This window comes from Danio rerio, chromosome 8 (genome assembly GCF_049306965.1).
Source record: "Danio rerio strain Tuebingen ecotype United States chromosome 8, GRCz12tu, whole genome shotgun sequence".
Lineage (NCBI taxonomy): Eukaryota > Metazoa > Chordata > Actinopteri > Cypriniformes > Danionidae > Danio > Danio rerio.
Genome location: NC_133183.1, coordinates 1,582,944 through 1,596,807, shown reverse-complemented (window position 1 = coordinate 1,596,807; position 13,864 = coordinate 1,582,944). Strand labels below are relative to the sequence as shown.

Genomic DNA, 13,864 nt, shown 5'->3' with positions numbered 1-13,864 from the left:
AGAATGAAACTGACTTAGCATGGAAGACGCACTTCTCCGCCTTAACAAACAATTGATTCTCCAGTAATCGTTGCAGCACCTGACGAACATGCTGAGTGTGTACCTGCATGGAGGGAGAAAATATCAGGATATCATCAAGGTACACAAAGAAAAATTGATTTACCATGTCTCTCAGCACGTCATTAACCAGGGCCTGGAAGACAGCCGGGGCATTTGTCAGACCAAACGGAAGGACCCGATATTCAAAGTGTCCCGTAGGGGTGTTAAAGGCGGTCTTCCACTCATCCCCCTCTCGAATACGGATAAGGTGGTAGGCATTCCGGAGGTCAAGTTTAGTGAAGACCTGGGCTCCCTGCAAGAGTTCAAAGGCTGAAGACATGAGAGGTAAGGGATACCTATTCTTAATAGTGATGTCATTAAGCCCTCGATAATCAATACATGGACGAAGGGAGCCGTCCTTCTTCTTAACGAAGAAGAACCCAGCGCCTGCAGGAGACGAGGAAGGGCGGATGAGGCCAGCTTTAAGGGATTCATCTATATATTTGTCCATGGCCTCTGTTTCAGGACTAGAAAGGGAATACAAGTGACCCTTAGGCGGAGAAGTGCCTGGGAGGAGTTCTATGGCACAGTCATAGGGTCGGTGAGGAGGCAAGGATGTGGCCCGGGACTTGCTGAACACCAGACTCAGATCGCGGTACTCCGCCGGAACCCCTGTCAGATCCGCTGCATTCACCTGCAAAACAGGACACACAGAAACAGGAAACGGGGCAGGACCAAGACAAGACTCAAGACAAGACTGACTCCAGGACAAAACTGAATTTCCAGACCAATCCACATGAGGGCCATGCTGCACCAACCAGGGATGTCCCAAAATTATGGGAGCACTGGGAGAGTCAAGAAGGTACAGTGTGGTAACCTCATGGTGATTTCCAGATATAACAAGACTTACGGAGGGAGTAGCATGGTAGATAGTAGCAATCAGGGTACCATCAAGGGAACGGGCAGGGATGGGATCAGGGAGAGGAATGGCTGGAATACCCCACTGGCTGGCCACAGAGCTGTCCATGAAGTTTCCCTCTGCTCCCGAGTCGAGGAGAGCAGAGCAGGCATTGGTAGAACCTCTATACTGAATCAGTGCGGGTAGCAGAGTACGGGAGGAGGGGGAATGAAGGGGAATAGCGCCCACCAGGATCCCCCGTTTCACTGGTGGGCTTTGGCTTTTGCTGGGCAGACAGCGGCAAAGTGTCCTGGTTTGCCACAATAAAGGCACAAACCCCGGGCCAGACGTAGTTGTTTCTCTTGGGGTGTTAATCGCAAACGACCCACTTGCATGGGTTCAGGGTCAGGTGCAGCAGGAAATGTGGAAGATGAAAGGGTGCCCTCCACCCTGCCAGAGGAGCGGGTCAGCTTACGTTGGTGTCGGCGATTGAGGCGAACCTCGATGCGTAGAGCCAGATTAATAAGATCGTCAAAGTTGTGTGGCAGTTCGTGAGTGGCGAGCTCATCCTGAATGTCCTCCTCAAGGCCTGCACGGAAAATGGATCGACATGCCCCCTCATTCCAGTCACAGGATGCTGCTAGGGTTTTGAACAAGATGGCATACTCCGTGACCGATCGCCCACTCTGATGGAGGCGAGCGAGCTGATCCGCAGCCTCCTGTCCTCTGGCAGACCGGTCAAATAGTCTCATCATCTCCAGTCGGAGATCATTAAAAGAGGCGCAACAGGGGGCTCTTGTTTCCCAAACGGATGTTCCCCATTCACGGGCCTTACCAATAAGGAGGGTCAACACAAAGGCCACCTTAGTCTCTTCAGCATCATACATGCGTGGTTGAAGGGCAAATACCACCGAACATTGTGCCAAGAAGGCCCGACATGAGTTAGGGTCCCCATCATATGGTGGTGGATTATTACAACGTGGTTCAGGCTCATGGCGAAAACCTTGCCGTGTAGTTTCATACTGGAGTTCCTGCAAGCGATTGGTAAGTTCAGCCACCTGATTGGAAAGCACTTCCACCTCTCTGCTGGTGTTGCTGAGTCTGGTCTCATGTTGGCCCAAAAGCACCCCCTGCTGGGCAACCGCTGCTCTGACAGGATCTGGACCTGCTGTGTCCATAGTGGTCAGATCGTTCTGTCAGGGAACAGAACGGACACAAGTGCAGGTCTCTTTCAGAATTTATTAGTGACAAAAAAATGACCCAATTGGGCTTAAGCACAGGGAGAAAAATTCTAATCAAAAATTAAAAAAAATAAAAAAAATCAACAAAAACTGCTCCTAAGAGGATAGAATATTTACTGGGATCTTTAAAGGGACTCAGGTAAATAAAATTAACAAAATGAAACGAAAACAAACTTCAAGGTTGCTCAGAAAAAGGAGCTCAAAAAACTGTCAACAGAAACCGCTCCGTGGAAGGGAAAAAATGTCTCTCAGGGTGTAATTTCAAGTTCACCCGGCAGGGGGCGATACAGCGGTATACTGGATCCGGCGGGCGGCAGAGCCGAGAGGGAGAAGAAGAGTGGAACAGGTGACGGGAGGGAATATTGATGCCGGGGATCGGAGACAATCGGCCAACCACGGCGAATAAACAAAACAGAACCAGGTCCTGCAGACGACAGAGAGGGGTCAAAACAAAGAAACAAACAAAAGGAATAACCAACCAGAAGACGGGCTCGAGACAACAGGAACTGACTGGACAGGACTAGTGAACAGTGCACGCTGACCACAACATAACGACAACGATCTGACAAATGACAACACGAGGAGAGCGATATAAATAGAGGGAAAATTACGGGAAGACAGGTGAGTGAAATTGGTTTAATTGAATAATAGGGATGAGTGGGAAGATGGGTGGAGACGTGTCAAAGCAAGTATGCAATGAGAGAGCGATCAAAACACCACACGTGCTGAAATACATGTAAACAAGTGCAAAACACAAACAAACCCAGGTGATCAGACAGAGAACCTGACAGACAGTCCTAATTGTCAGTTATAATATGCAAATAACATTTCTCTCCTCAGATTAGCAAAAGTTTTTCTATTATGCTTTACTTATTGTAATGTAATGTGTATTTAAATAGCACATTTATTGTGTTTGACCATACACTTAAAGCGCTTCACAATCATGAGGTGGGGTCTCTCCACAACACCACCAGTGTGCTATAGGTGGAGTAGAGAGACAGTGATCGAGCCAATTCAGTGGATGGGGATGATTGGAAGGCCATGATGTAGAGATCTGCGCGGAACAAAATTTTGAATCCCGTTCCCGCCCGCACCCGCCAGGGTTTTAGCCCGAACCTGACCGCTCCCGCCTATATTAAGCATTTGTTGTCCCGCTGCCCGACCCACCCCGTTTTCTACCCGCCGCGCCCGATCCCGCATAAGAGCGGGGGGAGAACAAAACCGAAAACCACCCAGCTATACAGAGTCCAGACAGCCTATAACAAGCTGTCTGTATAAACACACTCACACACAGCACCAAGCACACACACACACAGACAACCCCCCCCCCCCCCCCCCCCAAAAAAAAAAATTACGCGCGTGTGCACACATACACACACAGCAACAAACAAGCTAAACACAGCATCGCGCTATTTCATTTACACATGTACATATGCCTGGTCGCTCGGGAGTCAAGAGCGATATTGCTAGACAGCCCCCGTCCCAAATTAAACCCGTTACCGTCCGCTCCCGTGAGTTACTCGGAAATAAATACCCGCGCCGCAGAAATCTGGTCGGGCCCGCGGGAATGCAGACCTCTACCATGATGGTTAACAGTCCAGAGGGAATTTAGCCAGGACACCGGGGTTACACCCCTACTCTACCAAAAGTGCCATGGGATTATTACCACCACAGAGAGTCAGGACCTCTCTTTAACGTCTCATTCGAAAGACTGTGCTCACTGACAGTATAGTGTCCCCTTTACTATACTGGGGCATTAGGACCCACACAGACCACAGGTTGAGCGCCCCCTGCTGGCCTCACTAACACTACTTCCAACAGCAACCTAGTTTTCCCATGTGGTGCCATCCAGCTACTGACCAGGCTCAGCCCTGCTTGGCTTCAGTGAGTAACCGGTCTTGGGCTGCAGGGTGATATGGCTGTGGCTATTTTACTTAAAGGAGTTGTTAATCTCGTACAAACTGCAAATAAGACATTGTAAACTCTGTTATCTTGCTTTTTAATAATTCGTCCAATAAGCATAACCAGTTTCACACACATGGCTCGTGTGGGTGTCAGAGTTTCTCCCTTTTCACACAAACATAAGAACTTTTTCTCTTATCCATGCAGCTTATTTAGACCTTTTTAAAGTAGGTTTTTCTGCATAAAGCTGCTTTAAAACGACAGATGCATTGTGAAACTGAGCTACATGTATAAATGGATGTGATGTTACAGTAGTCTGTGCTGAATGGCTCTTTTTGCGCATGTGACGCTCTGTCTGTGCATCAAATCAAGCATTTGCTTTATTTTATATATGTATTTGATTGTTTGTGTCGCACTAATATTTCAGTAATCTTTACTTGCAGGTTGGAAGAAAATACAGTTCACACCAAATCAACATCAAAGTCATTAAGGTAAATGTATTTATTGTACACTTACACTCATCGCCCACATTATTAGCTACACCTGTCTTATTGCTTAACGCAAATTTCTAATCAGCCAATCACATGGCAGCAACTCAATGCATTAGGCATGAAGACATGGTCAAGACAATCTGCTGCAGTTCAAAGCGAGCATCAGAATGGGGAAGAAAGGGGATTTAAGAGACTTTGAATCCAAACGGGCTGATCTGAGTATTTCAGAAACGGCTGATCTACTGGGATTTTCACGCACAACCATCTCTAGGGTTTACAGAGAATGCTCAGACAAAGAGGAAATATCCAGTGAGCGGCAGTTCTGTGGGCGCAAATGCCTTGTTGATGCCAGAGGTCAGAGGAGAATGGCCAGACTGGTTCCAGCTGATAGAAAGGCAACAGTAGCTCAAATAAGCACTCGATACAACCGAGCTCTGCAGAAGAGCATCTCTGAACACACAACACGTCCAACCTTGAGGCGGATGGGCTACAGCAGCAGAAGAGCACACCGGGTGCCGCTCCTGCCAGCTAAGAACAGGAAACTGAGGCTACAATTCACACAGACTCACCAAAACTGCACAATAGAAGATTGGAGAAACGTTGCTGCTCTGATGAGTCTCCATTTCTGCTGACACATTCGGATGCTCGGCTCACAATTTGGCATCAACAACATGAAAGCATGGATCATCCTGCCTTGTATCAGCGGTTCAGGCTGGTGGTGGTGGTGTAATGGTGTGGGGGAGATTTTCTTTGGGTCCATTAGTACCAATTGAGCATCAACGCCACAGCCTACCTGAGTATTGCTGCTGACCATGTGCATCCCTTTATGAGCACAGTGTCTCCATCTTCTGATAGCTCATTCATATCTGGTTTCCTGAACATGACAGTAAGTTCACTGTACTCAAATGGCCTCCACAGTCAACAGAGCTCAACTCAATAGAGCACCTTTGGTATGTGGTGGAACGGGAGATTGGCATAATGGATGTGCAGCTGACAAATCTGCAGAATATTTCCAGTTACTTGTTGAATCTATACCATAAAAGATTAAGGCAGTTCTGAAGGAAAAAGGGGGTCCAACCTTCTACTGGTAAGGTGTACCTAATAAAGTGGCCGATGAGTGTATAGTTTTGACAAGTACAAATCATGTATTTGAAACCGTTTAAAATGGGCTCAAATAATAATATATATATATATTTTTAGAAATGTCAAATTAAACATGAATGATCCACACCAAAAAAAAACTATGACGCTGAAAAATGTACTTGTATTTAGTTGTTATATTCATTATTGCATAACTTTCTAAGAACATCTGATAATTACTGGTATTAAGCTTTTTTATTTGATGGTATTTATTTAAATGAAGTGTATTGCTCATGACTGCTTGCAAAAAGTACTAAATACGTAAATATTGCTCTAAAACATTTTTTAAAAAATAATAAATTCATTTCAGATGAAAAAAGTGAGCCTTTCATCAATCTATTTATGTAAATGTATGTCAATTTAAATGTTTAATATTTTTGTCATTGAATAATATTCAAATGTGGAGATCTTATCCTCTTAAAATAATTCCAAAACTCTGTGCAGAAATGGCAAAAGAAAGCTACATAATCTGTCAGATCTGTTGTGTTTTTATTACAAATTTAGTCTGTCAAAATGGACCCAGATGCCCTTTTTTGTGTTTATTTACAAAAGCACACATGTATTAATTTAGTGTTGCTTCTGTATAAGGGAGCATACACACACACACACACAAATGTATTAATTTTATTTATTTTCTTTCGGTCATGTTCTGTTTGTCACGTTTCTTTTAAACACAGTTGTTCTGCATTTTCCGTGATCAGCCTTTAATCTTTAATCTGTTTTTCATGCAGCTCAGAAAAAAGGAAAAGAACTCGGGCATCTCTCGGATCCAACAGGGCCAGTAGGTGGGTATTTTAGAGGATTTACTTATTTTTTTCTATTTATTTATTTGTTTTTAATTGCATTTAATGCTCTAACTACTAGAATGGTCATAGAAGCCATTCTGACCATTACCACAGAAGACTGTATTGATTTTTTTTATTTAGGCCATAATAAAATTTGAAGCTTCTATTGAGGTTTTATCTTAAATGCACCACATTTTTGGCCGAAAATAGCATTTTGGGTTTTGGTCGTAAACGTGAGCAAAGAAAAGGCTTTACTGTACTGCAGAATGCTGGTTTCATGCTGTCTACAAAATGTGGATATTTTATTGGCTTTAAATTTAAAAAATACACCGTAATATAATAAAATATCTCACATACAAGGCAAGAACTCATTTACTTTTACTTAATACAACAATTAAACTTAAAAATGTATGAAAACGTGGGAAATATTCACAATTACAATGCAAAGTGGAGCAGGTTGTCAACCTACCGGTTTATTTGTTTACAGGGTCAATGCACATTAATAAACATTACTGTAAAATGTGCCAGAATTAGCCAAGAATGGCTATTTTTCATCCGTAGACCCTTTACAGAATGTTAAAAAGTCACACCTAAAATAGAAGCACAACATTAAACATTAAATACACTTTCATATAAAAAATACAGTTAAAAAAGTAAAGAAAAAAAGAAAAGAAAAAAAAGAACAGACTGATGGCAGCAGAGGACAAAAAGCCAAAGACAACAGTACAAATGTGTCAAGAATACAGTACTAATGCTGACAATGCTGATTTGTCAATAACCAATTTTTAACATGAGACTGAAAAGAATGAAAAGTGCATGATCTTCTAATTGTTGGTGGGATGGAGTTCCATTTGACAGTGTGTGTGTGTGTGTGTGTATGTATGTATATATATATATATATATATATATATATATATATATATATATATATATATATATATATATATATATATATATATATATAATTTAAGATCTGGACTTTAAAGCTTATCAGAGGTCAAAAAACAATATTACACAGCAAGTTTTCAAAATTAAATCAATCAAAAATGTATTGTTTTTTCATGAAAGATAAATCAATAATCTAATAGGTTGTTTTCCCCCAAGGCACAAGCAGTAGTGACATTTCTGTGACTATTACTGACTACGCTGTCCAAATCTATATGCATCCCTAGTTTTTGCTATAAGAAAGTCATGTTTTTGTTTTGCTAGGCAATAGGGTTGGGCCGATAGACGATGCCATTTGTCCATCGCCAATAGACAACACAATGCCAATTCTCCGCCCCGCCCCCTTTGCAAACCCGCTTGCAGAAAATACACACTCAGGCCCCGTTTACACTAATACTTAGTGTTAAAATGGCATTTTAGTAGGAAAATGATCCACATCCACAAAGTGTTTTGCCTAGCATTTCTGAACAGCCCTCCGTCTGCTGCAAACGCACATCACATGACATCAGCCACACACACACTGTCATGCGCTCGTCTGAGCTTCAGCAAGCAGTGCACGTCGGATAGTTTATCAAGGATGTACTGCTGGATCGCGTCTCATTTGGCTGTTTCTCAATTCCAAGAACGCAGAGAACAGACTTGCGTTCTTGTGGAGAGCGGTCTTGCCAGGTGTCCTCAGAAAAACGAACTCGGGAGACCACGAGGGCAGAGAACACGTCCTGTGAGAAATGCAGCTTTTTTCCTGATGGTCACATGACCTTCACGCGTTTTTATTGGTGATTATTTAAACATAACAGCATTTATGCTGCAATTTATTGTTTTTCCTCTATTTAAAATATATACTCTGCATAAAAATATTATAAATATACATTGCACAATATAAATAAAACAGATTTTAATAGGAATTTCAGCAAACAAACACCCTTAATGTGTTTATTCCTTTATTAAGATGTTCATGGTGATGTTTATATTCACCGTTTCATTTAGGAAAACTCCTGAGATAAATAAATGCCATCTCTGAACTTTAATAATAAACCTATATTATATGCTGCGCTTCCCACCTCCAGTCGCAATGACTTCTGGTACTTCTAGAGCGAGATCGGTGCTCAAGTCTGCATTGGTGTGTGCTATTTCAAGAACACATCCGGGAAGTTTCACGCGTCCTCTGTTCTTGAGTATTGGAACTGAACTTTGGCAGCTGATGACGACGTAACACGAGGACGCAAGATTGAGAAACAGCCACTATTTTTGTTAAACATGATATTCAGACATCCCAAGTCACCCTGAAGATCCGGGAGTCTCCCGCAAATGCATCATAGAGACTACCGAATGCCCGCAAATGATTGATAATCTACGGGAAACCGCGCCCCCTTCCCACCCCTCACCACCGGATTCCTCCTCACTCTTCAGACATGTCGCATGCACTCTGCCTCCAAACCCCCCCACATTCAGGAAAATTTAGTGTTCTAGACTCACCGGCCACTTTATTAGGTACATCTTACTAATACCAGGTTGGACCACTTTTGCCTTCAGAACTGCCTTAATCCTTAATGGCAGAGATTAAACAAGCTACTGGAAATATTCTTCAGAGATTTTGCTCCATATTTACATGATAGCATCACACAGTTGCTGCAGATCTGTCGGCTGCACATCCATGATGCCAATGTCCTGTTCCACCACATACTAGGCTTGGGCGGTATCCAAATTTTGTGTTCGCGAACAGAAGAGCCAAACTAAAAACCACCCAGCTAGATGATACAGAGTCCAGAAAGCCTATAGCAAGCTGTCTGTATAAACATACACGCATAGACACACAGCACCCTCTCATTAACACACACATAGACAGCACCATGCCATCAATGCACAGCATCACGCTCTCTCTCTCTCTCTCATTCACACACACACATAAGCAGCATCCACATGTGTATTGGGAGCTCCTGTTCAAATGACACCAGAGTTACCGACGGCTCCCGCGGTATATTCGGAAATTTATTCCCGTATCGCAAGAAATCTGGTCAGGTCCCGCGGCTCATTGTCTCTTATGTAAGTGCACTGTTTATTTTATGACGGTATAACGATATTGAAACTGATACCGTTGCTATTTTTAGATCCCGCGGTATACCATGTTACCATAAAACCGTCCAAGCCTACCACATACCAAAGGTGCTCTATTGGATTGAGAACTGGTGACTGTAACAAACAATTGGACAGGTGTACCTAATAAAGTGGCCAGTGAGTGTAGTTATGATTTTTAATTGAAGGTTTTCATATTACAAATTTTACAAACCATCAAACTGATTCCTGCATCTGTATTTCAAGTACTAAAAGCAACTTGAGTGAGCTTTATTGTGATTAATTTTCCCGTTTTCCTTTCACAGCCCTTTACATTCAAGGCTGGCTAAATCTTTAGGCAGTTTGCAGGTAGTGGCCTGTGAAACGGACGGTGTGTTCTGTGACATTAGCGATGCCTCCGTGGCCAATAATAATAGTTTCATCAAGCAGTCGAACATAAAGCACTTAAGATCCATCAGTTCGGCCGCAGTCTGAGTTTCCTCGCCTCTGTAAGTCTGCGGTATGGCCCGCTTCGTCCAGTCGCGTCTCTTCAGCTTTTCTGCATGAGTTTTTTCGGGCGTTTCTCATCTTTATCTGCATCTTTCCTGGTTCAGATTCAGAGTAGGGATGCACTGAAGTTTTGAATGCTGAAAATCATCGGTTATTTATATGGTTTTCATCTGAAAGAGGAAAGCAGACAAAAATATGAGCTAAAAAAAGGCTTTAAAGACTATGAAGTCTAGAGGGGATACAGCTGTGTATACTCCCATCAGTATAATGTTTGAGACTCTGTACAACAACACATAATATTTTTACATTACCATAAGGATTTGGTTTGAGGTTGACATCAATGAAATACAATTTAATAGGTAATTTAATAAATAATATGAATAATACTCTGTATAATTACTGTTTTTACAATAGTATAATGGTTGTGGTAGGGGTAGATGTTAATAAAATACAATTTAATGTGTAATTTAATAAATAATATGAATAATACTCTGTATATGTACTATTTTTAGATCACTGTGAGGTTTTAGGGTAGGGCTAGACGTTAATAAAATACAATTAATGGGTAATTTATTAGTAATATTTATAATACACTGTATAATTACTGTTTTTACAATAGTATAATGGTTGGAGCAGGGGAAGATGTTAATAAAATACAATTTAATGGGTAATTTAATTAATAATATGAATAATACTCTGTATAATGTATGCATATAACTTTAAAAATGTAGGCGCATCAGCCAAAATTTAGTCGCACCCACCAATTAGAAGCACCGTTACTACAAGTTTTGTTCAAACATATTTATTGCATTTGAAATCAACACTAATCAAACTAACAAGCATATATATATATGCAAGTGTGAGGAAAATATGTCTCAACGAAATCCCGTTATCACAAGAAAATACATTTTTATAACATAACTGAGTGACCAAAACATACACAGAGCGCTCACCGGCCCTGCACACACTGCTCGACATGAATGAATCTGTTAACAGTATAACTGTGCTGTTCTCACGGGTGCTGTCTGATATTGCACTGATGCTTTTGACATGTACTGTACCTTATTATATGCATACGTCATGTTAATATCAATACCGTTCTTTTTATGAGTAACAATATTAGTTTAACTTACTCAGTGTAAGCCCGTTTGCGATGGTCATTCCCTGTCATCCCCATCAAGAAGGCATTGACTGAGTGATTGACAGCTGATATTAACCAATCATTCGCGTTCATTGCCAGAGCAGTGGTGGGCCAATAAGAAGAGCGTGAAGGCGGTGCAAGCATTACAGACTTGGCTTTGTTTACTGCAGCAAGTTGACATGACAACTGTTTTAAACCATTCCCGAGCGCTGCGTTTCGCGTTTCAAGTGCAGACAAAGAGCTTAGAGATGCATTCTGCGCATGTGGTGAACATTTTGCAGGAAAAACTGGTCGCACACAACAATTTTAAGCACTCGCAGAAATGCTCCCAAATATATTTTGAGGTCTCATAGATAAAATTTAGGTCGCATATGCAACCAAAATGGTCACAATTTCGAGCCCTGTTAGACTAGATATTCTTCAAGACACTTCTATACAGCTTAAAGTGACATTTACAGGCTTAACTAGGTTAATAAGGGTAATTAGGCAAGTTGTTATATAATGATGGTTTATTCTGTAGACTATCGGGGAAAGAAATTAGCTTAAAAGGGTATAAATAAATAATATTGACCTTTTAAAATAAGTTTAAAAAAAATTATAATCTGCTTTTATTCTAGCCGAAATAAAACAACAAAGACTTTCTCCAGAAGAAAAAATATTATCAGACATACTGTGAAAACTTCCTTGCTTTGTTAAACATCATTTGGGAAACATTTAAAAAAGAAAAAAAAGTTCAAATAATAATAATAATTCTAACTTCAGCTGTATATTCCGCTGATGTACACACATACTTGTATGTGCATGCTCTCCGGAAAAGCAGCGTGCCGACGTTTCATAACAGGACATTTCTATGTAGTATACTTATGTTCACATTCAATAAAATGGTTATTTTATTGTCTTTTTTTATCAATAAAATTTGAGTTAAATTTAAAAAGTCAAATATAATTACTTTGTATCATTTATTAACAAAGAAATAATTCCTACAAAGTATAAAAAAATATTTCAGTCATGGTTTTTCAGCCAAGTGCATCAAAGTTTCCGCCATAATTTTGATTTCGGTGCATCCCTAATTCACAGTCTCCGTGTCTTCAGTCTGTTAGCATGAGTCTTGCATCACACTTTAAAGTGCACATTAAATCAACATTTACACTTTTTTGCATTTTTAATGCAAATCTGCTCACCTGCTTCAGCTCTGAAACAGCTGTCCTACTCTGATTTCTCTGATTGGCTGAAATATACTTAGCCACGCCCCTCTAACTGAGGTAGTTTGCTGCAAGTGAAAGAAGAGAGGCGGAGTTTAAAAACTGCTTTAGCCCGTTCCCTACGCGATACACTATATACTACTTAAAAATCAACATTTTGGTTGGAAATACATCATACTGCAATTGCAGCAACTTTCAAATCATGCAGACTTTAAAAATGCATGTTAATAAAAATATATATTTTTCTTCAACTCTGTTTACAGTTGTTGTTGTTTAAAAAGGTGTGCTGTTACATATTAATACTGGTGTCATTTAATATAACTGTTTTCTGTAACTGTATATAAAAATGTACTTTTATTTCTGTGATGTAAAGCTGAATTTTCAGCATCACTATTGCAGTCTTCAGTGTCTCATGATCCTTTATATTAAACAGCACAACTGTTTTCCATAATAATAATAAATAAATAAAAATGTGTTGATCCTCAAATCACATTATACTGATTTCTGAAAGATCATTTGACATGGAAGACTGGAGTACAAAACTTTTATTTATTTTTTTTATTTAAAAATATTCTACTTTCTGCATTTTGATCTGCTTTGTGAACAAACTACCTTTTATACAAAATATTTTCATTGGATCACCTGAGAATTGTAGTAATAATGGTGAATATTCAGCTCTACATCATGGCTATAGATGACATTTTACAGCATATTCACATAAACAACTTGTTTTAATTAATTGCAAAATTGTTGGGGTTTTTTTCTGTATTTTTATCTGCTTTGAGCATAATTTACTTTTTACGGTATATTTACACTGAAAACAGCTTTTTAAAATTGAAAATATATTTACTATTTTCACAGTTTTTATCAGATTTTCCCTATATTTTTATATATAAAAATAGTTTTGATTTGGATCACCTTAGAATTGAAGTAATAATGACTATTATATAACGGCTATAGATTAAATTTTTTACAGAATGTTCACATGAAAAACAGCTTTTTTTTAATTGGTAAAAACATCCCTTTTTTTCTGTTTTTAATCGGATCATTCCTATTTTATTAATATAAAAGTAGCTTCGATTAGATCACCTGAGAATTAGAGTAATAATGTTGATTATTCAGCTTTACTTCATGGCTATAAATTACATTTTGTGGTATAACCACATTGAAAACTGCTTTTTTATTTGTAAATATTTTATTTTATTTTATTTTTTTTACTGTGTTTTAATCTGATTTTTTCCTATTTTGTTTATATAAAAATAATTTGGATTAGGTCACCTGAAAGTTAAAGTAATGATGCTGAAAATACTTCATGGCTGTAAATTACATTTTACAGTATTTTTGCTTGGGAAAACGGCTTTTTTAATTATGAAAATATTTACTATTTTCATTAGATTTTCCCTATTTTTTAATATAAAAATAGTTTTGATTGCATCATCTGAGAATTGAAGTAATAATGCTGAATATTCAGCTCTATATCATGACTATCAATAACATTTTACAGTATAATCGCATAGA

At 39.7% G+C, this 13,864-nt stretch overlaps 1 protein-coding gene and 1 long non-coding RNA gene across 32 annotated transcripts in view; one reads left to right on the top strand and one right to left on the bottom strand.

Annotated features, from left to right (window-relative positions):
- The window catches only part of cdc14b (cell division cycle 14B), a 45,055-nt gene that overhangs the window by 30,376 nt on the left and 815 nt on the right, over positions 1-13,864 (top strand). For 19 of the 31 annotated variants that reach the window (XR_012383590.1, XR_012383591.1, XR_012383599.1 and 16 more), the window contains 2 exon segments: positions 4,524-4,571; positions 6,443-6,496. Coding sequence is in view for 10 of the 31 variants with exons in the window: in XM_005166672.6 (XP_005166729.1) it covers positions 4,524-4,571; positions 6,443-6,496 (102 nt within the window). In the remaining 21 variants the exon portion in view is untranslated. 31 annotated transcript variants of the gene reach the window in all.
- LOC141375563 (uncharacterized) lies at positions 8,754-13,182 on the bottom strand. The gene is made up of 2 exons (XR_012384017.1): positions 12,326-13,182; positions 8,754-10,173 (listed from the first exon to the last, which is right to left on the bottom strand). It is a non-coding gene; the product is annotated as an uncharacterized lncRNA (long non-coding RNA).